The sequence below is a fragment of the Pangasianodon hypophthalmus genome, chromosome 27 (assembly GCF_027358585.1).
Source record: "Pangasianodon hypophthalmus isolate fPanHyp1 chromosome 27, fPanHyp1.pri, whole genome shotgun sequence".
NCBI classification, from domain to species: domain Eukaryota; kingdom Metazoa; phylum Chordata; class Actinopteri; order Siluriformes; family Pangasiidae; genus Pangasianodon; species Pangasianodon hypophthalmus.
Window position 1 is genome coordinate 4,323,347 of NC_069736.1, and position 25,239 is coordinate 4,348,585.

General features: G+C 38.3%; 3 protein-coding genes across 5 annotated transcripts; 2 read left to right on the forward strand and 1 right to left on the reverse strand.

Moving 5' to 3' along the window:
• Positions 1-183: 183 nt before the first annotated feature.
• rcl1 (RNA terminal phosphate cyclase-like 1) lies at positions 184-12,344 on the forward strand. 3 transcript variants are annotated; one of them, XR_008301114.1, is made up of 10 exons: positions 184-360; positions 1,497-1,568; positions 2,147-2,322; positions 2,431-2,505; positions 3,754-3,878; positions 4,215-4,340; positions 5,106-5,262; positions 8,737-8,840; positions 10,287-10,380; positions 11,828-11,964. XR_008301114.1 is itself a non-coding variant. In XM_026922203.3 (9 exons), exons 1-9 carry the CDS (start codon positions 237-239, stop codon positions 11,979-11,981), a joined length of 1,113 nt encoding a protein of 370 aa, XP_026778004.1. In that variant the 5' UTR covers positions 185-236; the 3' UTR covers positions 11,982-12,344. The 3 variants fall into 3 exon arrangements, 2 of the variants coding, with proteins under 2 accessions (XP_026778004.1, XP_053086408.1); XM_026922203.3 differs by lacking the exon at positions 10,287-10,380 and having other exon boundaries at positions 185-360; positions 11,828-12,344; XM_053230433.1 differs by lacking the exons at positions 184-360; positions 1,497-1,568; positions 2,147-2,322; positions 2,431-2,505; positions 10,287-10,380 and adding an exon at positions 3,035-3,097 and having other exon boundaries at positions 3,752-3,878; positions 11,828-12,344.
• Positions 12,345-18,239: 5,895 nt separating this feature from the next.
• Positions 18,240-20,954, forward strand: LOC113531614 (macrophage mannose receptor 1-like). Its single transcript, XM_026922448.3, has 4 exons — positions 18,240-19,434; positions 19,625-19,960; positions 20,056-20,147; positions 20,308-20,954. The coding sequence occupies exons 1-4, from the start codon at positions 19,194-19,196 to the stop codon at positions 20,449-20,451; spliced, it is 813 nt and encodes a 270-aa protein (XP_026778249.3). The 5' UTR covers positions 18,240-19,193; the 3' UTR covers positions 20,452-20,954.
• A 1,495-nt stretch (positions 20,955-22,449) lies between these two features.
• On the reverse strand, positions 22,450-25,212 carry LOC117596273 (putative per-hexamer repeat protein 5). Its single transcript, XM_034300937.2, has 2 exons — positions 25,101-25,212; positions 22,450-24,065 (listed from the first exon to the last, which is right to left on the reverse strand). The coding sequence occupies exons 1-2, from the start codon at positions 25,120-25,122 to the stop codon at positions 22,990-22,992; spliced, it is 1,098 nt and encodes a 365-aa protein (XP_034156828.1). The 5' UTR covers positions 25,123-25,212; the 3' UTR covers positions 22,450-22,989.
• Positions 25,213-25,239: the final 27 nt, after the last annotated feature.

Below are 25,239 nucleotides of genomic sequence, written 5' to 3' on the forward strand. Positions count from 1 at the left end.
TAATAATAAGTACTTTTAAATACAAATATAAATATTTTTTTTAACCGTTCTTTTTTTTTTTAAACCAGCCCCCGTGTTGTACAGTTGCTATGGCGACGTGAACGCGCTCTGAGCCGCTAGTGGGTGTTAATGATCAGCCAATCCAGGCGCAGGGGGCGTGGCTTGTTGGAATGCGGGTGGGGTAAAAAGCTCTCGTGAGACACACGTGGGTTTCGTGCCTGAGAGGCGACAGCAACATGGCCAGTCTCAACTACGAAGGCTGTAATTTTCTGAGGCAGAGGCTGGTGCTGTCCACGCTGAGTGGGAAAAGAGTGAAAATACGAAATATACGATCCAGAGATGACAACCCCGGGCTTCGAGGTGAGCTCAACACACGAACGGAGCGCAGTTTGTGCTGTGACGTCGTAGAAAATGTGCAGCGTCTGTGCTAGCTTAGCCGTTAGCATTGCGTAAACATCAGAAGGGAGAGCAGTTGTGGCAGTGCTGGTTACTGGCCTCCAATAATGTGACTAATGTTACAGTTACACCGCAATAATACCATGTTTTGGAGCATTTTCATCACTTTAGCAGTTATTTTTCCACTGTGAAGAGTTGCTTTCAGGGTTTTTTTTTTTCTGTTCTGAAATTCTCGGTTTAAGAAAAACTTCCCACATGACCAAAACTTTAAACCCAAACACAAGAACAAAGCAATTACACAGAAATATTTACTAAAAAATGTGCCACAAACTCACCACATAGTCCTCATAGAGCTGGTATTTGGTTTGTTTTAAATGCCAACAACATTCTGACGTTTTATTTTGCTTTTAAAACATTTCTACTTTTTTTGTAGTAATATTTCTAACTACAATTACGTACATATTTGTTTAGTTAAGCTTTAACTCACGTCACATATATGTTTTGAAGATTTCTGACGTCACTACTGTGACAGTTGAGTGCAAAAATTTGCGCACCCTTAGGACAAATTCAAGAAAATTAGTGTGGAAAAAAAATTCTAAATGCTCTCTTGGTTCAGAAATTTTCATACATGTAATAATTGTGGTTTACATATTTTGAATAATTTGAACGTCCACTCCTATCCATTATAACTGCCGTTTGAGCTTTTGGACCTTCTCACCTTCTTGCACTTTTTTTTTTTTTTTTAAACAACAATTCACAACAGGTCTGGAGACTGAGTTTTTTTCAGAGTTTTTTTTTTTTTTTTTTTGGTAACCGAATTGTAAAATCAAGCCACGTTGATTTTAATGTGGCTCGCTGGCAACCCAAACACCATGGGGGCACAAACTTTTGCACTGGGCTATAATTAGGACTGATGCTGGCAGTCGAATGGCTCCTACTGCCTGGATTAGTCATCATATCGATTGTGCCATGACAGAGTAGAGAACGCGTCATGGTGCAGAGAAGTGCACACTGACGTATTAGCTGGATGCTTCAGCGTGACATGCAAGGGTGCAGAAATTTATGGTTCATTGTTTTAATAACGGTTTCTGTCTTCTCAGATTTTGAAGCGAGTTTTATCAGGCTTCTGGACAAAGTGACCAACGGCACCAGAATCGAAATCAACCAGACAGGTAGGTCTGAACGTCACCGGGTCTTCTTGCATGCACACACGATTGCTTTAATCAGGGGTGTGTTTCTGTTTTTGGTTGACAAAAATGGACCCTGATGTGGTCTTTTGGTGTTGTAGCTCATCCTCCTGTAGTTTTGATGCATTTTGAGATGCTTTTCTCCTCACCACGGTTGTAAAGAGTGGTTAGTTGAGTTACCGTAGCCTTCCTGTCAGCTTGAACAAGTCCACCCATTCTTCTCTGATCTCTCTCATCAACAGAGCGCTTCTGCTGACAGAACTGCTGCTCACTGGATGATTATTTTTTAATTTTTCACACCATTTTGTGTAAACTCTAGAGACTGTTGAGTGTGAAAATCTCAAATACTCCATCCAGTCCATCTGGTACCAACAACCATGCCACGCTCAAAGTCACTAAGATCACATTGAATGTAAACAAAACTCTTGACCATATAATCTTCAGCATGATTTTATGCACTGAGCTGCTGCCACATGATTGGCTGCGTGGACAATCGCAGTTAATTCCTGCCTATTGGAAGTAAAGATGCAAGGCTTTTATCATTGCTTGTGTCCTCCACACAGGAACGGTGTTGTTTTACCAGCCTGGTCTGCTGTACGGCGGCTCTGTGGAGCACGAGTGTAACATTCAGCGCTCGATAGGTTACTACATGGAGGCGCTCATCATGCTGGCACCGTTCATGAAGAGTCCACTTAAAGCTGTGTTAAAGGGGGTCACGAACGACCCGAAGGACCCTTCAGTGAGTAACCACGCCCACAACTACGTTTAGGTAAAAATAATAATAATGTCTCTGCATTATATTTAAACATAGGTGTCTGGTTTTTTTTTTTGTTTGTTTGTTTTGCAGGTGGACTTGCTGAAAGCCACTGCTGTTCCTCTAATGAAGAAGTTTGGGATCGATGGGGAAGGTCTGGAAATAAAGGTACTGCTAGAGTCAGTATTTTTATTGCATTTCTGACTGTTGGTGTCAAGTATTTTATATCTATACTGAACCTAAAGTAGCGTCTTTGGGATTATTACTCTGACTCACGCTAAATATTTCTCTTATCTTGGATGTTTCTGTATTTTTAATGAAGTGAGATTTCTTTTAGCTGGATAACTTAAGCCAGAAGTTTAGACTAGCTTAAAAACATTCTCTAGGGCAAGATTTCTCAACTGGTGGAGGGAAAGATTACAAGATAAAGTTAAAAAAAAAAAAGCATGGCTATGCAGCAAGCACAAGTGAAAAAGATCTAAACTGCAGTAAACCTGTTCTTCTGATGGTCATTAGCAATTTATTATTCATCCATTAGAAGGAGTGCAGTGATCTATGATCTGTAATCTAGTAGTCTCTCTGAATAAGCAGTGATCCAGCACCAGGAATGCAACACTTGTTTGTGTGAGACACAGACGCATAAAAAGCAGCTACATTTTGCCAATTCTTCTGTTTTCGTAAGGTTATGGTTACAGTAAATATATTTCTAATGTATCTCTAATGAAGAAGTTTGGGATCGATGGGGAAGGTCTGGAAATAAAGATACTGCTAGAGTCAGTACTGTTTTGCGTTTTTAACTGTTGCTGTCAAGTATTTTGGGATAACCTGACCGATATCTTGGGTTAGGGACTCCTGAAGTTTCCTGAGATCCCTAACCACACCATCAGGTGATTACATTTCAGTGTGGCATGTTTTCCACATGGACGGTGAGTTTGTTCAAACAAGTGAACTTTGTGGGCTTTTTCGTCACTGCATAAAAATGGATCCCGGATTATTTTTGCTGAACTTGCTTGGTGGAAGTTCCTCTCCAAAGGTAAGGATTTGTGTGCTGTTTTAATGGATCCAAGCAGGGCCTTCTACTTTCAGCCACTGGCAGAGGGAAATATTTAAAGTTACTTCTGAAGTGTTTAAGTTCAACTCTTAAGGGATGTGAGACACATTATAAGGTTGGCAGCCTTTCCTGGATGATCTTCCTGATGATGCTGCAGGCTTTGTATTTGTTTAATTTCTCCTCAGGCTTAGAGAGATGCAAAACTTTAGGGTGGTGTTGTCTTTTTTTTTTAATCCCATGTACTCTGTTTTTTCTATTTTATGTAATTTTTTTGGTCCATTTATGTACCCTGTCTGTACTAAAACCATTTTGTTAGATTTTATTTTTAAAAAGCTCATATATCCATAACGTCACTGTTTTCTCAGGTGGTCAGGAGAGGCATGCCGCCTGGAGGAGGAGGTGAAGTGCATTTTTCCTGTCCTGTACGACGAACCATCAAACCCGTGCAGCTCACCGATCCGGGCAAAATCAAAAGGATCAGAGGAACAGCGTATCCTTCACATTTGCTTTTCGGTTCTCCAGCACAGATGTGCACAGCTGGTTTAGACGCAAGTGTCTCACGATATGAACTGAATACTGGGTTGTGATTATATTGCTGCACATTCTGATTGTGCTTTACTTTAAATTGTAAAGGATTAATATGGCATGGCATTATTTGAACCAATATGATCTGCATTTGTTGGATTGTGTGAATGCCATCATGTAGAGATCTGCATTTGCTTCCTGGTGGGGTTTTTTTTTTTTTTTTTTTTTTTTTTGGAAGATGTGTCTTGTCCATAACTTGAACTCTTGACTGTGATTCGATCCCTTGACCATCACATGTCAGATATACGGTGCGTGTGTCTCCTCAGATGGCCAACAGGATCGTAGACTCAGCCCGGAGCATCTTAAACAAATTTATTCCAGACATTTACATCTACACGGACCACATGAAGGGAGCCAGTTCGGGGAAGTAAGCACTCCTTTTATGTGTTTTTCTGCCACTAGATGGCAATGATGATTTGGTGACTGTATTATGTGAGCGTCACTATGCGTCACTGATTCTCAAATAAATGCATTCAGTTTTTATTAGTTGAATGTACTGCAAAGAATAATAGTAGCACTAAACTAATTGTTTCTCACCAACCGTCTCCTTTGTTAAGCAAAGATAATCCCACTGCTGCTTTTGGTAAATAAAAGCAACGAAATATGAGACATTTTATTTTCATGTTGCGTACACTTCGTATACCATAGAAGATCCACGTAAAAATCACCTAGTATCTTTAACTCATTATTAAGAAAGAATGTTTTTATGTAAGCTCAATACTCAGGACAAATCCTAAATGAAATGTGTTCAGTATATGTGCTCACTACAACAGTTGGGGTCATAAGTTTACATACGCTTTGTAGAATCTACAAAATGTTAATAATTTAAAAAAAAAAAAAAAAAAAAAAAAGAGAGAGAGAGATCATAAAACTTGCAATTTGTTGTTTATTTAATACTGCTCTGAATAAGCTATTTCACATAACAGATGTTTACATATAGTTATATATAATTACATATATTTAATATAGTCCACAGAATTGACTTGACAGACATAGTTCTAATGCTAATGTTTCTAAATATCTGGTTACTACAAGCTCAAAAAAGATTTGTACACTGATTGACTGTCTTTGACGTACTGTATTGGTCATACGCCATGTTTAAACAGTTCTTTTCTATTATTTTAATGTCCAGATCTCCGGGTTTTGGCTTGACTCTGGTGGCAGAGACGTTAAACGGGACGTTTCTGAGTGCAGAGATGGCATCGACCCCACAAGGACAGGGAGATCCAGTACTTCCTGAAGAACTGGGGAAGAACTGTGCCAAACTTCTGCTGGAAGAGGTCTACAGGGTGGGTTCTTACTCTAGCTTTAGCCTTAGTTTTGGTAAAGCCAGTTAAGTCTTGCCAATCTAATTTGTGATATTTCACACATCATGGATTCTTATGCTAGTGCAAAAATATGGTGGCTGTTTAATAAGGAGTACGACATGACTGGGCATGAGGTTATAGAAAGTGTTATTCTGTGTCACACACACTCTCAGGGCCATGTGAGTCGGGTTAGTGACATGAATCTGGTGATGTCTTTTTTGTTAAGCTCAAGCAGCTTCTCATTGGTTGAATGCGGAGACACGGGGTTATGGGGTGAGTCGGCTACTGACAAAGGTGGTTAATATTTGAAATGATGGGATCTCTGACACGCTCCGGGACCACCAGTCTAACGCGTGTGTGAGTGACTGTGTGTGTTTGCTTTGTGGTTAATCAGTGCCCTACGGTCAGACTTGTAGTAAACAGCTTTTGGGCACACGACCACACAGACACACACGCATAAAGACATGTGCTTGGCTTTTTAATGGAACAGCTAATATAAATTGGGAGACTTTGTGTAAGTTATTTTTTTATTTTTCTTTCTAGTTGTGAGCAGAACATCTGAATGGATGAATTTCTGTAAGAATTGTACTTTTTTTTTTTGATTTTTTTAAAAAATATTTTGCCTGAGTCTTGTTCTCCATTATTCTGTGATCATTCACTTGGAATGTGTAATTAAAAACTCGCAGCTAAAGGCCACAAGTTGGTACCGTTGTATAACAACTTGGTAATGTGACTTGTTAAATCTGTTTATTCTAGACTTCTTACATTTGGGACAGATCCATTTTTTTTCTGATTGTTAGGTAGAAAGAAGGAACATCTATGAAACATAACACACTAAGTGTTGTTGCTATACAATTAATTCTGTTGTCTCCTCTTCATTTAACGCTTGATTTCAAGGGTGTACAAACTTGTGCGCTTGAGTGTATATGCTCTGTAGCACTAGAGAAATGTGTCAGATGCTAGCAAATAAACCTCCAAATTAATATCACTGGCAAAAATACAGCAAACACAATACAGGCAAATGTGATCTTTCATTCTTTCTATTAAGTAAGGACTAAAACATTTGAGGGTGTAGTGTTATAGGAAAATAATCAGCGACAGGGTGGTGTCTCGCCATATTAACAGTTAATTGTTAAATAACAGCACTTTTATTATTACATGCTTATTAATAATCTTGGCTTATGTGGAGGGTCTGCCATATAAGAGCTGCTGTTATAGAATATTAATCAACATCTTCTGACCAATCAGATTGGAGAATTCCGCAGTGCTGTAGTAAAACACGATATAATGTTTTCTAAAAGCTTATAAGCCCACTGTTTGCCTTAATATCTACCTCCAAGGTCTTTCGTATCCTCTGAGCAGTTTTTAGGTAGTAAGGTTTGTAAATATTGGCACCCCCTGTAGCATTTGCTGCTCACTCACTCCAAGATTTTTGTTCTTTTTGAGGATGTGCCGAGTTATTTCGCCACTTTCTAAATGACGCAGGTTGATGTTTGTCCTTTTCGTGTTTGTGAACGTGCTGGCAGTGTTACCTTTTTTTTTTTTTTTTTTTTTTTTTCCCCCCCCTCCAGATCCAGTCAGTTTGTGTTTAACTGCACTTATCTGCATCCTGTTTGTCTTTCCATTCTTACCATTCAGGTAGTTTTCAGCTATCTGTTTCTGGCATGTTGCTGTCACTGAACTTTTTTTTTTTAATTATTTTTTTTTTCCCCCTGAACCATTCAGACAGTCCCATGCCATGATGTAGACTCTACAACGGTGCTCATTGTGAAGGGCGACTAATTGAATTTTAGCGTTGCAGAATTCAGTAGATTCTCTCCATCACACGAAGGGTGAATCATGGTTAAAGTTTATGTAACAGAGTTTAAGAAAGTACTCAAAGAACATAATGTTATACTCAATGTACTTTTGTGTGTAACTGTAGGGAGGAGGGATCTTGTAACTCAGGATCTTTGGGACTTTTCCACCGTCCTGTTTAGACGTGATATGCTCTGATATGCTCTGATGTGCCTCATCAGCATAACGCTGTGGTGTTATTGGATCTTAAGCCCCAGTTCTTGGATATTGTAATACAGCTGAGGAGTTTTCAGTTCCATTAGTGTTAGCTGAAGTGAAAAGCAGACAATAGGAAGGAGCACTGGAACAGCGTGTAGTTTTCCACTTTTTCATTCACCGTAAGTATATAGTGGAGCAAGGTAAAGTAACATCTTCGTTTGCTGAGGTTTAATTTAATCTTTCAAGCTGGATAGGAAAGAATGTATTTGTAAGTCAATCTAAGGAGCATTTACACGAGAAATGTATTCATGAAAATCTAATTACTTCAGGGGGAAAAGTTCATATCCTACAAGAGCTTCTGCGTTTGTGTGAATTTATGTATCATTTGAGCCTTGTTTGGTCGGCTTTAAATTGTATAATTGATAAGTTGCTGCAATTTTGTATAAACGTTACGCTGTCAAGTTTAAATCCATTATTTACTTCAGAAGACATGAATTCAGTGAGAAATTTTTGAATGTCAGACATTTCATGTTAATGACCTGAAAGAAACCAATCCAGAACTAATCCATAAATGAAAACAAACAAGACTGGTCAAAACTAGAACAAAAGTAATGGCACCCTTTAAAAGTGGGGGGGGAGTTGGTGTGTGTCTATATTAGCCGATGCACTGCAATGGCTGAGCTGCATTACTGGAACATTTAGAGTGCTTGATATCGTTCTGTAACTGATTCAACTGCTTAATGAACAGAATCATACTTTTAACTGATTAATATAGAGATATTGAGAGGTTGAGAGCACTTGAACATTTAAAAATGCTTCAACCCAGAGAGAAAAACCATGTGTTCCAGTATCTTTGTGGTAAAATTAAGATTAAGTGTAATATATAGTGACTATATCAGACAGGTCCTGGGAGTTTTAAGATATAAAAATGATGGCTATAGTTCTTATAAATTGGTTTATTACAGTTTCCAGCATGAAATGATTTCTGGATGTTTTTTCCACAAAGTTTTCTCCTGAGGCAGTCACATTTCAGAATTCTGTTGGGGAGTATAAATTCATGTCAACAACGAAGCCTCAGTTCCTTTATATGATTATGTGATTGAATCAGGTATGTGCAGATGTCCATGCAGAAACTCTAAGCGGGACACATGAGCAGTCACAGCTAGATGAGTCGCTGTGGCCCAACACTAGACATGAATGTTCGTAGTAATGGGAAAATGCTGTTGTTAAGGAGTCCAACATTACTCCACCTATTAGAGTAGGGAGTAGTCATGACTCGTATACCACTCTCTAAAATATCTAGATAGCATCAACAAGCAAGGTCACAGGTTCTCTCTTATGGGCGTGCACTGTCTGGCTTTAAAGTTCTGACACAAGACCTTGGAAGCAAAAATGTAGAAACTTTACTGTAATATTTATACAAATGACTGCTGTTTATAACCAACCTTTTGTCATTTCCAGGGTGGCTGTGTGGATTCGACCAATCAGAGCCTGGCTCTCTTGTACATGACTCTCGGCCAGCAAGATGTGTCCAAAACTCTTCTAGGTCCCCTTTCTCCATACACGTGAGGCTTGTTTTCTCCCCTCATTTCTCCCCCTATATGTTAACATGGCATAAACATCACCTTAGTCAGAAAAACCTACGTTTCCCACCATCCTTTGCACACCCGACTGTATAAACTTGTTAATGCAATTGTCAACTAACAAAATTCAGTGGCTATAGACGGGGAATTAAAGTGTTGTACTATAGACAGAAACACTTTTGGTTGACCATGCACAACTGGTTTTAGAAAAATAGCTAGTGTGGGGGGTGGGGAAGAAGTGTAATTTGTTTTGTTAGCTGACAACTAGCCGAGTAATAAGCATGATTCAGTAAGGTTATACTTTAAAGAAATTTGATGTTCCAGTTAGTTCTGTAAGACTAAATTGAAAATGAAATTAAGCAGTTAATTAAACAATTATGGGGAAAAATAAAAGTAGCATAAAATGAAACTAAAAACAGTTCTGTATCATGCCCTGTCTTCCTGGGATAGGCTGTGGATCCAGTGTAACTTTGACCAGGATAATGCAATTACTGAAAATTTATGAATTAATATACAGGCAGAATAGCCTGTTAGCCTTTTTTTCTGTAATATAAACTCAGATAAGGCAATCAGGAAATTAAAGAAAACTATTCGTGTTACATTTCTTCCGTGTTATTTTGTCCAGGCCTGTAATGAGTTCCAGTTGCATGGCCTCCACAGGCATTGCACCTTGTTAAGTAGTCAAATTGAACAGTCTTGATCTTGTACAATAGATCGTTATGATTTGGTCACTTTTTAGGTTTGATGTAACTCATGTTTGTCCAGTAAGTGGTTTTCATGGACGCTGGATCGAGCTCGGCCTCCTGCATACTATGAACTGTCCATTTTCAGTTATCATGGTACCGGTGCTGTGTCTTAATCAAGTACAGTACTATGATAACTGAAGATTGGCAGTGCCAACACAATGCTTCCTGTGTCAGCGTGTGAGATCCTCATGGATACGTTCAAGCTGGTCTGGCGTCTCCCATGACATTTTCATTTATTTAGATCGCATGAAACGCAATCAGGGCTGTCCACTTCATCTCATTGCAAGCTGACTAGCTAAGCCGAGTCACTGCCGCAACTGCATCATATAGCCGCGTTGCGTTCTGGGACTTTGAGTCCAACATTTGCACCAATATCTCCACTTATTCTATGTTGGATGGTGAGTGAGAAAAGAAGCTTTTTTGTTTTTAGGACATCTAACATTGTCCCCCTGTGACATCAGTGCAGCATCCAGCTGCCTACCACTAACAAATTAGCACCAAAATCATTCAGCACATCACAAATATTTCAGTAGAAACACATTTCTGTGTGAGTACATTAGTTGTAACATGGGGAACTTTGTTCCTGGTGTTTTTTTTTTTTTTTTAAATGACATCCACATTCCCTGTCACAAATGTTTTGAGTTGTATTTTTCCTCTGTGCCCCGCTGTGTTGTGCACACAGTGTATCAGGTCACGGTCATTCCTGACGCAGAGAGCTTGGCCTGGCCGGATGATCCCTGTCCCTAATTCACGACTGTATAGACGAATACCTGCAGGTCTATGACGTGTAACATGTGGATGAAAAACAGTGATGCATTACATTTTTTGTTTGAGCTGTAAAGAGCAACAACCTCACTTTGAGAATGATCGGCCATGTCGTGTGGTTATCATGATATTGATTACCTCTGCTTTAGTGTTTTCAACCGTATATGTAGAGCTGATGTGATTCCGAAGATGTGGCATTTTGATTGGATCACAGTGACTCTGTGATAAAGTAACAGAATGCAATGGCTAGGTTTACATACAGAGATTTTCATCAGTTCCAATGAATTCATTCAGCATGCAAATTCCGAATGAGTTGGGCATCCTAAACTGAGTAGTGTGTATAAAATCTCAATTTATATACACGTTATGTAAAATTACACACATGAGAGGAGCGAGGTGTAGTGTTAATGTTACCAAGAGTTCAGTAGAGTTGCTTAGCGTTTCATCTGTGCGTGACATTCAGGACCAAGGACGCTCTGGTTGCTGACAATGGTTGCTGAAATATGCACGTTATTCATCATTATAATGCCTTTTTTCATCTTCTAATACAATAGTTAAAAGCCAGATAACTGCACAAGAAATATAGGTTTAAGTATTTCCCCCAAGGTTTTTTATTTTTATTTTATTTTTTTATTAAATACACATCCTCGCTGAACGTCTGACTAATTTCAGATGCTGAGCCCACTTTATTGATGTCAGTTCATGGCCCGTGTCTTCCTCATAGGGCTTTACTCAAGGCCGCCATTGGCAAGCTCAAGATCAAGACTAGCTGAGATCGAGTGAAAACCAAGCCTTAATGGGGGTCGAAGCCAAATCAAGATAAAGTCCAAATGAAAACAAAAAAAAGTCAAGATTGAGCCCAAAAATCATCAAATCCTTTATGCCTTTAGTTCACATACTTGGCTTCATTACTGCATTGTTCCAGTTAGGCTAATGTTTTCCAGAGGAATGAATTACTTCTTGTGAAATGTTGTGAATACAAAAAGATAAGAACACAAACATTATTTTACGAACTCTCAAATGAGACCAAGATCATATTTATTGAGATCAATGCCCAAGACTGAGACACGTCCAAGAACAAATGTCAATAAGTCTGAGACAAGTCTAAGCGAATATAGAAAATGTCTCGAGACTGGACTTCAGTCGTAAAGTTCTGCTGTCTCAAAATGTTGATCTGATGCCAATCCAACCTTACAATTATTTTTAAATAAATTAATCTGTAACATGAACTGCCTTTTCTTGCATGACTATTTTATTGCACAAGGAGCACACTGAACAGATTCCATTAGTTAAAGTAATCAGACATGGCCATTGTTCTTGTATTTAACAATGTAATGGGATAAAAGAATTCATATAGATTGGCAACGGTCAGTTATCTCTATACTAATTGAGCTATCAGTGGGATTATTAATGGATTATAAGGCTGCATGTAAACATAGCTACTGTGGTGTCTTGCAGGATCGAGTTCCTTCGGCACATTCGGGACTTCTTTCAGATCATGTTCAAGATCGAGCAGCAGAAAGGAGACGAAGACGAGCGGAAAGGAGGAGAGAAAGTGCTGATGACCTGTGTAGGCGCCGGTTACGCTAACATCAGCAAGACGCTCAAATAGAGACTCCAGTCACGCCACGGCTGTGTCTCAAACTGCATACTTCACACACTTTTAGTTCTTTGTTCACACTGGATTACTACAACAAGATCTAGTGTACTATTAATGCCTGGGTGATGTTCTAGTACTGCTGTTGGACACGAGGTGCAACGTGAAGTACAACATTTAATACAAAACAGTTGTGTTTTATTTGAGAACTTGCTGTCCTGCAACAGTACATAGTGTACAAAGGTTATAGTGTATGTGATTTGAGACATAGCCCCAAAAGTTTATTATAATTTTAATTTTTTTTTTTACTGAAAAATGTACAGTTTGTGAAGATACCTTTACAAAAAAATTCATAAATCTTTGTCCATCTTGTGTGCATTCAAATGTCTCACTTCAAATCTCTGAACACTCATTACACTTAAGCTGGGATTAGTGTGAGGAGACAACGGTTTATATCTAACATGTCAGGCCACATCACACCACCCTGTCTTTAATTATTTTCCTATAACATCATGCCCCGTTGCCCACGAGACAACATGCAGAAGAAACCTTGAGAGGAGCCAGACTCCAAACGACTGTCACACTGGATCAACTGCCACTTGTAGAGTTGCAAGATACCACTTTTTCTTTGAGTACAAGCTGATGGATACCCATCCTACTTGAAATATATTTTTTTTAACTTTAGCACTTCCTTTACAATACAGCAAAAAATACATAGCTAAAAAACATGATTTGGACGAATAAATTTTATTTGGTTAAAATTTTGTTTTTGCAATACACTGAAGACATTTGGGTTTGAGATCAAAAGATGAACGTAAGACGACAATTTGAGCTTTACATTTCCTGATGTTACAGCTATAAGTTACATGTGTTAAACAACTTAGAACATGGCACCTTTGGTGGCAGACCATCCAGTACTTAGGTGAACAGATAGTTTTAAAGTAAATAACGCTTAATATCTGGATGCATATCCCTTGCTTACAGTAACTCAAGCCAGTGACGCGCTGACATCACCAAACTGTTGCATTCTTCTTTTGTGATGTTTTTCCAGGCTTGTACCACAGCTTCTTTCAGTTTTGTTTGTTTTGGAGGGTTTCTCCCTTCATTCCTCTGTTGAGCAGTTAGGACGGTATGCAAACTGGAACGGGTCTGGTGAGTGCGACAGGTCGGTAGTTGCTGAGGCAGGACACGCGATTACTTTGGCACGGAGATGATGGTGGATGTCTTGAAGCACAACTGCTTGGCTCAGGGACATGTCTGTTAGGGGATCAGAACTTACCCTGAGCACCTGGCCAGGTATGGCTTCTGGCTTGCACGTGTGGTGATGGCCTTGAAGGAGGTTGCATCATCTTTGCACTTGCTGATGTAGCCACTCTCTGATGCTGTGTATGCCTCAAACTCTGTGGTGCAGATGTACGTAGCAGCCTCACTGAACATGTCCCAGTCGTTGTGCTCAAAACAGTCCTGAAGTGCTGAGGTGGCTCCCTCAGACCAGGTTCTCACTTGTTTCAGAACCGGTTTGGCACATTTCAGGAAATTTGCACTGTTTGGCAGCATGTCTTGCAGAACGTTTCTGAAAACAGAACAGGATAATGAGTAAAATAGACTTTTTTTTTTTGGACAAAGAAAGAAAGCTGAGCTGGGGCATATTAGGTCAGTGCAAATATAATTTACATACAAATCGTATTTACATGTCAGTCATATTGCTTGTGAGGTTAACAAGCAGAAAATTGGTTTAAAAGGTTCACCTGTGTACCACATGTAGCTAGAATTGGGCAAAAACACACACCAACAGTAATTTTAAAGCAGGGGCTCAAGGCTTCTCTGGGGTTTGACTAACAAAAATTATGGACCCCCACAATACAGATTTTACAAACTTAAGCATATTATTTAAATGTATACAGTAATATTTTGACTATTTATTGGAGCCAGAGAGTTTTATCATTTCTGAAGTTTGCACCCATAGAACCCCAAATAGAATAGTGGGTTGTGGGTTCTACCACTTTAACAAATAGGCTAGGCTTCACACACCCCACCTTGAGAACCATGGCTTTAAAGGACACAACAACTGAATTTTAAAAAGACTGTAGTTGGATTTATATTGGACTTTGCACTTTCCCTCTCTAATTTCTTCCACAAAAATGTCCAAAAATGTATATTTTTTTAACTCCAGAGAAGAGAGCTACGATATAATGTATGTTTTGAAAAATCTTGGAGAAGATAACATTCAAACGTACGCTTTACATTCCTGGCACTGAATGGCGAAGGGACTTGGCCAATGTTTGAATATGGTCAATAAAACACCAGACTGTGATCGTTTTGCATAAATCCTCATGTTCACAGCATGTAAAAGAATAATCATGAACAGAAGTGAGTGTACATAACAGAAACAGAACAAACCAATTGTCGGTTTTATTGAAGGGTGAAATCAGACAACATACTTTTCTTCTGTTCAACCTTCGTCTTTCCTAATTTTCCACCTTTCTTCTGTTACTGTATGTCTCCTTAAAACCCTCAGTCTCACTTTTTCCTGTCACGAGTTGCATTTTTTCCATTCTCGGTTTCCGGGAGCTGTTTCCTCACTCCCGGTTTCTCAGTAGCTCCAGCTCCAATCTCAGTGCATTTTCCCTCTCTTTCGCCTGGGCCATCTCCACCTCACACTTCATCATCCCTTTTATGAAATCCTTCAATCCATTTATGTATAAAGGAAGGCAGATATATTACATGACAATTCATTTCAAAGAGCATACATAATTAAAATATGCAAACATAACAGATAATTAATTGTATTTGATGAACACAGGCTAGTTTAAAGCATAAATAGCATAAAAAGAGCTATTCGTAAGCATTGTTTTTTTTACACAAGCAAAAACATGTAAATAATTAAATTCCATGTTACCATTCACCAAAGCTGTAGAAAAGTGTGTGTCCTAATTCAGTCATAAACCATGTTGTGTGTCATAAGTACGTATTCATGTCATCCGCATAGTCACTGTGGCTCTTGGGGAATTGTTCCTAGTACAGTAATGTAGTCTCAGGTACAATTTGGGCAGTTTTGTAAGGAAATTAGCTGGTCCATCCAACAGGTTCTTTGCATCTTGGATGGAATTCATACTTTGGAGGCAACTGTCTACATAGAAAGACTGCAGTACAGATGCTTGGATGACTGGATCGCATTCTGAGTCAGTGACATGCATCTGCAAAGCATAAATGGCACAATGGTCTTCAGGAAGCAATTACACTTGATGAAACATTGTCTTAATATCATCACTGATGGCCACAATATGTTGCCAAAATCTGACCTAATGATGGGCCAGGAAATTCCCTCAAATGTCTGTTGAGAGATTGTCCCATATACTGAAAGGAACAGCTGAAAAAGGATTTGATGTATTTGGTCCATTATGTTCAACAAGATGAGTACCAAGTACTCACTTCACTGTAGGGGTCATCTTCAGGCCTCACTTTAGTTACGTAGCCAGCCTCAACTAACTTTGCAACTTCCTGATTATAAATCTCAGCCATTTCAGGGTTCTTCTGGAGTTGCCTTTCAGTTTGACGAATGAGGGGCATAACAGCTTCCTTGGGGGCTTAGAGTTTTGGGAAGTTTTCTGATGAAAAAGAAGTGTTGCGTAGCGGTTAATACTGTGTGCAGGACTGCCGAAAAGACCCTGTGGGAGCATGCTGATTATATGCAGGTGTGCTGAGGAGCCATCTAGCCAAGTGACCGGGAAGGGGGACGGAGTTAATTCAATGAGAATGAATGGCTCACCTAATTTCCTAGCCATTGTTCCTACACAGGGTTTCCTGTGAACTGAATTTTCCTTCTACACACACACACACACACACTATATATGTGTGTAATTCTAGCTCAAATTACACAGACGATTTTAACATTTAGCCACTTGGTTGTGAAGATGAACATTTTGATTTACTGTTTAGTTTTTAGTTTAGCTCTACATGTATTTAAAGGGAAAATGAGAATCATACAAAGTGAACTATAATAAAATCACCTTAGAGTCATCTGAGCCATCACTGGAAGATGGTCTGAATGGCTCTGACCCAAGCCTCTGAATCAGCCAGCAACACACAGCTCCTATAGAGCACTCACATATTAATAAGAAGGCACTGTAACAAAAAAGTGAAGCACTTATGGGCATATTTGGTGGGCAAAGAGGCAAAAATCACTTCTTCACTTTTCAGCCAACATGTAAGGGAAGCTTATAGCTTCAGGTTTATCTCTGTCCAACTTGCATGTCTAAATCATTACTCCCTTGCATTATATTTGGATAAACAGTAGTAAGTAAGTAAGAAAGAAAGTGAGAGAGAGAGAGAGAGAGAGAGAGAGAGACAGAAATGAATTCTTATGTTCTTAGGCTACAGCAAAATAAATCAGAAATAAAATACAAAGATAAATACAAAAAATACAAACAAAATACAGAGGGGCAATGATATTTTGTGGGAAATATAATTAAAAAAAAAAAATCAATAGAACTATGTATTGCACTGTACAATATAGTATAAGTTTGTAATTGCAGTGAGTATCATTTAAATGATTAAATGATAAAATATGTTTTAATTTACATTTTTTTTAGTATAGTTTTAGTATTTTAATTTAAAATACTTTTACTTCCTTCTTTATGTCAGTCTGTGTATACAGCAGGGCCTGCTTTAGCACCAAATTGAAAATAAATCTCAGAAAAACAAGCAAAGGAGGAACACAAGAACTTTTTGTAATATTTATTATTTTACGGCACCACCGGGGGGAAATACTCGTACAAGTAAAGACAAGTAAAGCAAAACAGTGTAATATTAGTAAGGTGTTGGTAAGAGCTAAGATTACTGAGACTTTCAATTTTACACCCTTTTGCCATTCCTCTCGTCCTGTCTGTCTTTTATAAATATATATATATATAAATATACAATCTGCTCTTAAGCAAAATGGTGCAATACTGAGTGAGTTAGTAAGGTGGTGGGCCACCATAAGCCTCCAGAACAGCTTCACTGCACCTTGGTATCGAGGGGCTAGTACTTCACTGCTTGGATTCAATTACACTATGACATCAACAGTTTGTACAGGTGCTTTAAAAACAAAGACAAAGTGTTTTGCATATGAGAAAAGTGGCCAGCTAAGGTTTTCTCATACTGGAAAAAGAGCTTTGGGTCATTGGGATGTAAAGACATTCATTTAAGTGCCTTCTTCAAATTTCAGGTATGTTTTAACACTCTGCTCAGATACTTTAGCTATTTCTTGCCACTTAATTAGGGGCAATCTGGCATGTGGTATAATCTTTTTTAGTTTGTTTCTGTTATATAGATTAATTTAGTACAATCTTGGATTAATTGTAAAATGTAAAGAAAAACTGTTGATTTGTTTTTGGCTTCAAATATAATCATATGTGATAAGGTTATACTTGCAGTTCCAATCTTAACAGAGATGCTTTATGCTGTAGGACAGCCGAGAAGAACCACGTCTCTTACTTATTATCAAGACATTAGTGATGCAGCAGCATCTCTTCATACTCCTGTTTTTCACAGGTGGGAGAGAAAATGAGAAAAAGGAAAAAAGTCTTTAAATGCCTGAATAAATAATGGGTTTTATTCAGTTGGACATGACAGACAGACCTTGTGCAATCAGACCCAGATTTATTAAGATTCTGAGTAATGTGCTATTTTGAGTGCCATTCAGATAAATTCTGAGCACAGTTAATGAGCATATTGCAAGTGATTTACAAAAAATAGCTGTGTTCAGGTTCAACTGCGCCTCGCCTTGAATGTCTGCAAGAGTAGCCGGTTGCAGTTGTAGATGAAAAGACAGCCTTTAAGCCGGACAGCTTCTTCTGTAATAGTGGTTGCAAGCTTGAGCCGTGGCAGATATTGAAGAAAGAGGTAACACACATGAACTAATATAACATTTCCATGCATATAATATTAATACAGGTGAACTAAACACACACTGACTGACAGTCATCCCGTTCTTTCATTTCATCACTTCGCTGAAGTTTTTCTAATGCAAATTGTATAGTGTGTTCAATTTTCGCTTCTTTCCTCTTATTGTTACAACTTACCCCAGCTAGTGTTACAACTGACCTCTGTATTAGGGTAGGTTGTAGCAGTGGAACTCCTTGTATTTGACATCAATTCATGAATACTGTGATATTATAACAGAGGCTGAAATGACTATTTGTAGTAGATAAATGTGGGAACTTTGTGTCTAACTTTGAGATAGCTAACCCAAAAACTGTTAGAGTTACAGATACTGAGTAATCATCCCTAGTCTCCGCTATTGGAAAATGTATTGGAAACCCTGAAGACAGCACATAGCCTATTAAAATCTGAAGTGTTTGTGATAGAATTTCAGTTTATGCCATTCTGATTACTACAGTAATGACTTAGGTAGAATAGTGTTTAGGTAGAATAGGGACATTTTTCTTTTGATTACCACATTACATTTATTTAAAAATCACCCATAATTATATACACAAAACTATAAATATAGCTGTCATTTACAGCTGTCGACAGAAAAGGCGAGGCAGAGCTGAACTCAAACACATCTGAACAAACCCATTTCACCGGTTTCATTACAATATTAATGTAAAATAAAAGTGTAGACAAGAGTATGTGTTCTGTTCATCGGGTTTATGTGAATGAGAACCTTTTCTCAGGCTCTCTTTAAAAGCTGTTGTCATTAGAGTTGCAAACTTACTGTGAATGTCAGTCAATAATACTTTGAAGTCATGAAGTCATAATTTTTAGAATCTTTTAAATTGTTTTGAAAAACTAAGGCATAATTCGATAAACTTTCATTATAAAGACTTGATACATTTTCTGCTTCTGCAAATTAATACCTGCCTTCATTTGTATTAAGTTGCACATCAAATCACTATTCTCGAACGCATCTGCATAGATACTGCAATGCAGTTTGCACCACACCGTATTTCATAATCATTCGTACAAATGTGCAATACAATCATGTTATTTTGCTCATCTGGAATTGTATGACATGGGGCTCCTCTAGTATCAATAATTTTAATATTAGAAGTCTACCACATAAAGCACACTTAATACTACATAAATATCTTAAAATTCTCATCCACAGGCATTTTCCCCCTTATCCTGTCTCTCCCTCGTAAGTACTATCTGATTCAGCAGGAAAAAACATGGAGTGAAGCACTGGCCTACTGTCAAGCCAACTACACCGATCTGGCTACCATCGAAAGCAATGATGATATGCTCCAACTTCAAAATGTGGCTCAGAGCGAGCAATTTAGTTCCAGTGCTTGGATCGGACTGTACAATGACATCAACAGCTGGCGCTGGTCCTTTGAAAATACGTCACTAGGACCTATGACAAAGTGGAATTCTAAACAGCCTGACAACCATAATGGAAATGAAGAATGTGCCATAACAAATAAAGGGATTTGGTCAGATATGCCATGTGTAGAGCCAAATCCATTTATATGCTTTGATGGTGAGGAACAACATATTCTTCACTAAGACTGGTCTCAAAAAAATTTTCCATGGTGCTATAATTACTGTACTACTGGGTGTAAAATTTTACAAAATTACTGAGCGATCCTTTAAAGGGCACTACTGGCTCACTGCTTTTCAAAAACTTTGACATCCATTACATTTAATCATGTGTTTTTCAATTCTGACAGACGAGAAAATTGGTACTGACAGGTACATTTATATCTCGGATAAGATGACGTGGCATGCTGCCCAAAGTTACTGCAGGCAGCAGTACACAGACCTGGCCAGTGTGAGAGATGTAGAAGAAGCTGGAATTATACAGAGCACAATCGACAGTGGGAATTTTTGGTTCGGCCTGTTCAGAGACTCCTGGAAGTGGACAGACCAGACCAATGCGTCCAGCATTAAGTGGAAAGATGGACAACCTGATAATAAAGATCAAAATGAAAACTGTGGTTATTTACTTAAAGATCAGGCAGAGGATGAAGTATGTTCAGTCAAAAAGTTCTTCTTCTGTCATTCAGGTGCCGTAAAGCTGTATTCAGTCCCCTATTTAGATTACAGAATTAATCTATTATAGAATATAAGTTTAATTGTTTAATTACATTTCTGTATCCAGTAATTACAGGACAAAAGCAATTAATCAGAGTGAAAGTCGGGTCTACGCAGGATGTGAATGATCCTGAGGTAAAGGCAGCCATCTTGGAGAAGGTGGGTCTCATCTTCCACAAGTCTCCACTTATTATGTATGACAGAAAGAACCAGAAAATATCTTCTGCCTGTTGCATTTTGTTTTTGTAGCATTTTTCACAAGTAACACAAGAGATTAATATCTTCATTATTTAGTAATAAATCATTTTCTGTTCTTCAGATCAAGGAGAAGCTGAAGGAGCATGGGATGACAGATAACACCATGGTGATGTGGAGAAAGCAACCAGATGGAGAGGTGTTTTACAAGGAGAAAGAAAAGAATGTTACAGTAGAAAATAACACCCAGGACACAGGTGAACTCTAAGTTGTTAGCTGTGTCACAAAGTGAAGTTTAGTATCATATTCTTGCTGGGAAACACTAACAGGACTGAGAGAAAGATCTTCAACTGACTTGAAAATGTTATGCAGTTTCCTGATGCTGTTTTAAAGAACCCACACATTTACAAACACTACACTGTTACATGGTTCTGTTAGTTCACTATGTATAGTTAAACTTGACCTTTAATAAATGCATTGCTAGACTAAGAATAATGTTTGAAGTAGAGCTACATTATAGATGAACCCAAATTTACAGTGCATCTCAGAAGCAAAAATGTCCATCAGTGTCCCTTTAATAATGACTCGAAGACAAGGTAGAAGTGCTCCTTGGAGTAACTGTTATTCAACAGACAACAATAAATGAACAGAGAGATGAAACGTCAAATGTTTTAAAGAGGTGCGTATGTGTGTATGTGTCTTTGTGTTTTCTCTAATATTAGCCTACCATCGATAATAATGTAAGACACTTTAGCTAGCTAATTTTTTAATCTCCAGAGTTTATCATGTTAACATGTTTTTACAAGAAAAATAAACTGTGTATAAGTGAAATATTCAAATGTATCTTTCTTCCTGCTCAATGAATTTTATCACACAAACATCCTATCAAAACTGCAACCTACATCATATCACCATGCTATGTCTTTGTGCTGTAGTTAATTTTCATAACAAGTAGAGCACAGGACGCTTTTTCTGCTGAAATTCCTGTTATATAACAAAATGAATGGTCAAGTTACACAATAGCCATGTCTGAATTTGTTCCCTGGTAAAAAAAAAAAAAAAAAAAAAAAAAAAATAATAATAATAATAATAATAAGTGCACTATTTGGATATCAACTGTTTTTCCAGTGTTCTCAAAATTCTCAAAATTATAGCCCTGTTCTCTGAATAGTTCATTATATTTTAACCCATAGTCAGAGTTGGGCACAATACTTTGAATAGTATTAACGGATGAATACACTATCCTGTCCAAATGTATGAAAATTAGTTACTAATAATTATAATTAATTATTAATTATATACTATGCAAAGGACATTTGGAGCGATGTTAGACAGGAAGAATAGTGTTCATCTTTCCAGTACAGTTTCAGAGACTCACAGAATCTGCTGAAGCTGGTGGCTCACGGTGACCTGCTTCATCTATGGCGCTTGGAAGCTGACTAAAGTATTTAAATATGATTTTTTTTTAATGGTGCATTTAATAAACTTATAGTTATTTCAATGCTTTTTCTTTGTTTTCTTTGTTTTTCTTTGTTTAGGGGTAAGATTCGCCTTATAATAATTTTAAATTAAGTGTTTTTGAGCTCAGAACCCTAAATACAAAATTTTAGATGCACTTCCCACATTAGGGTATTTATCATATCTTCTGTTTTCACTCCTCTTAACTCTACTCTTCACTTCCATTCATGCATGTGAGCATGGCAGACGAATGTGATCAGCTAAATGTTGTGTTTGACCACTCTGAAAGTGTCTCCTTTTTCCTGGTAGTTCTGAATGCTTCACGTTTGGCCTAAATTATTTAAAATCTATATTTCTGATATTTGAATTTTAAAATGTCTATTTAAGGTTCTGATGTCTGATGAAAAAAACTCAAATTACATGTTTTAAAAGGAAAATCTTACCCTTAGCAAGCTGAAAATACTGAAAAAAAAAAACCTGGGCAAAAATGTAAATGTATTAAAATTAAATATTCAAATATATTCAATTCATACTTTTGTCAGCTTACAAGCTCCATATTTATCCTGTTCAGAGTTGCACTGTATCTGGAGCCTATCCCCAGATCACTGGGCACAGTGCAGAAATATAACCTGCGTGGGCCCATGGACACACACATGCACACTTATTCAAATCTAGGACAATTTATAGTCAGTAAAGTACACATTAACAAACAAACAAAAAAGAACAGAGAAAAAAACATATATATATATATATATATATATATATATATATATATATATATATATATATATATATATATAGGTAGATAAATGGGAAATTATAATGGGTACTACTACTGAACGTGACACAATATTCTCTTTTAATCCTTTGAAAAGTCAGAGATATTGCCCTACTAAACAAGGCTTTTTCTCAGACATGGTGCACTGCAATAAAAGCATCCATGCAAAGTGTTTAGGCAAAGTACTGAAGCAAATGGCTCATTAAGCCAAACCCAGGAATGTTTTAGTACAATTTTGCATTTATTAGCTTGACTTGGCTTTCTGGGTTTACACTTGAGTAACTAAATACCTTCTCTCACTGGACCTCCTGCATGATGCCAGGGCCCAGCTTATTGTTCTGACACAAATTCATACCCTGGAACCAACCTCTATGCAAAGTCAACCCCTCCATTTTGTAATAGACCGATCACTAGATAGGATGCTCCAGTAACCCAAAATCTATGACAGCTATTGTGAATAGATCTTTTTTTCTATTTGCTCACTTAAATAAACCTATTATATATATATATATATATATATATATATATATATATATATATATATATATATGTTGGGTCACAGATTTTGCGTTAATGGTAAATAGATCTATTCACAATCATTATTTGTTTATTTCCTGTGGTGACTCCTGTGGTTCCTGTGTTCACTCCTGTGGTCACTCCTGTGGTTCCTGTGTTCACTCCTGTGGTCACTCCTGTGGTTCCTGTGGTCATTCCTATGGTTCCTGTGTTCACTCCTGTGGTTCCTGTGTTCACTCCTGTGGTTCCTGTGGTCACTCTTGTGGTTCCTGTGGTCACTCCTGTAGTTCCTGTGTTCACTTCTGTGGTTCCTGTAGTTCCTGTGGTCACTCCTGTGGTTCCTGTGGTCATTCCTATGGTTCCTGTGTTCACTCCTGTGGTTCCTGTGTTCACTCCTGTGGTTCCTGTGGTCACTCCCGTGGTTCCTGTGTTCACTCCTGTGGTTCCTGTAGTTCCTGTGGTCACTCCTGTGGTTCCTGTGTTCACTCCTGTGGTTCCTGTAGTTCCTGTGGTCATTCCTATGGTTCCTGTGTTCACTCCTGTGGTTCCTGTGTTCACTCCTGTGGTTCCTGTGGTCACTCCTGTAGTTCCTGTGTTCACTTCTGTAGTTCCTGTAGTTCCTGTGGTCACTCCTGTGGTTCCTGTGGTCATTCCTATGGTTCCTGTGTTCACTCTTGTGGTTCCTGTGTTCACTCCTGTGGTTCCTGTGTTCACTCCCGTGGTTCCTGTGTTCACTCCTGTGGTTCCTGTGGTCACTCCTGTAGCTCCTGTGTTCACTTCTGTGGTTCCTGTAGTCCCTGTGGTCACTCCTGTGGTTCCTGTGTTCACTCTTGTGGTTCCTGTAGTTCCTGTGGTCACTCTTGTGGTTCCTGTGTTCACTCCTGTGGTTCCTGTAGTTCCTGTGGTCACTCCTGTGGTTCCTGTGTTCACTCTTGTGGTTCCTGTAGTTCCTGTGGTCACTCCTGTGGTTCCTGCGTTCACTCCTGTGGTTCCTGTGGTCACTCCTGTGGTTCCTGTGGTTCCTATGGTCATTCCTGTGGTTCCTGTGTTCACTCCTATGGTTCCTGTATTCACTCCTGTGGTTCCTGGGATCACTTCTGTGGTCACTCTTGCAGTTCCTGTGGTCATTCCTGTACGGAATTATTTTCCACTTTTGTGAATATTTGTTATAGGTAACTGAAAGCAATAACCAAATTCCTAAAAACAAACGACGTAACACCGATGTAGAAAAGTTTTTTTTTTGTTTGTTTAATGTGTTCTCATGTCTGAAATTAAACAATGACGTTCTGTGGACTTACGTAGGCTAATGACTCGAACCCAATCAGTGTAATTCTATAGCAGCACTGCCATCTTGTGGTGATGATATGTCATTGTCATGAAGGCTGTATAGCTACCTACATACTATTGTTACTAGCATACTAATCTGCAAGTGTTTAAGTATGCTAGTAAGTAGGCATGCTAATACGAAAGTAGGTTAGTATGCAAGTCTGAAAATATTCAATATGTCTTAAGTGTGCAAGTATGGAAGTGTGCAAGTATAAAAGGTTGCTAGTATGTCAGTGTGTTAGTGTGCAAGTCTGAAGATATTCAATATGTGTAAGTGTGCAAGTATCCAAGGTTGCTAGTATGTCAGTGTGTTAGTGTGCAAGTCTGAAGATATTCAATATGTGTAAGTGTGCAAGTATCCAAGGTTGCTAGTATGAAAGTGTGACTTAGATTTACAAACACCTAAACAGCCTTGTCTGTGGTTATTATTGATTAGCTGTGATTGGTCTAGTTCTGCTAATATGCAGGGGTGTGTCAGTATGCAAGTATGCTAGTATGAACGTATAGTATAGTTTCTGTATAGTATATGTCTCCCATACCACATAAGCATACATACATAGCAATATAAGAAAGGTATGTAGTATGTAAGTAGTATTTCGTTTATACTAGTGCAGTATACACTATACAAGTATTCCAGTGACCAAGTCGCCGCAGCAAAAAAGGCTGCCCACTTCTCCGGGTGTGTGTGTGTATGTGTGTTCACTACTGTGTGTGTGCACTTGGATGGGTTAAATGCAGAGCAAAATTCCGAGTATAGGTCACCATACTTGGCCACAAGTCACTTCACTGTGTGAAAATATGCTAGTATGCTACAAACGTCTTACTGGCTTTGCCTGTACCTGTATCAGCTGACTTGGCCATTGAAATTGAGGTTTGTTTCTGATGATATGCAAGTGTGCTAGTATGCAAGTGTAGAATATCAAATAATGTCTCGCATACTGCATAACAGGATATGAGTAGTAGTATGAGTACAGTACA

What these genes read in the sequence shown, in the direction of transcription:
- rcl1 (XM_026922203.3), top strand. Translation starts at nt 237, where the DNA reads ATGGCCAGTCTCAACTACGAAGGCTGTAATTTTCTGAGGCAGAGGCTG. An exon ending in AAAAGGATCAGAGGAACAGC is followed by an intron (nt 3,879 to 4,214) that starts GTATCCTTCACA and finishes ATCACATGTCAG; the next exon opens with ATATACGGTGCGTGTGTCTC. An exon ending in AAGGGAGCCAGTTCGGGGAA is followed by an intron (nt 4,341 to 5,105) that starts GTAAGCACTCCT and finishes TTTAATGTCCAG; the next exon opens with ATCTCCGGGTTTTGGCTTGA.
- LOC113531614 (XM_026922448.3), top strand. Translation starts at nt 19,194, where the DNA reads ATGCTCCAACTTCAAAATGTGGCTCAGAGCGAGCAATTTAGTTCCAGT. An exon ending in TCCATTTATATGCTTTGATG is followed by an intron (nt 19,435 to 19,624) that starts GTGAGGAACAAC and finishes CAATTCTGACAG; the next exon opens with ACGAGAAAATTGGTACTGAC. An exon ending in AGGCAGCCATCTTGGAGAAG is followed by an intron (nt 20,148 to 20,307) that starts GTGGGTCTCATC and finishes TCTGTTCTTCAG; the next exon opens with ATCAAGGAGAAGCTGAAGGA.
- LOC117596273 (XM_034300937.2), bottom strand. Translation starts at nt 25,122, where the DNA reads ATGGCCAAGTCAGCTGATACAG. An exon ending in GGCCAAGTCAGCTGATACAG is followed by an intron (nt 24,066 to 25,100) that starts GTACAGGCAAAG and finishes AATTCCGTACAG; the next exon opens with GAATGACCACAGGAACTGCA.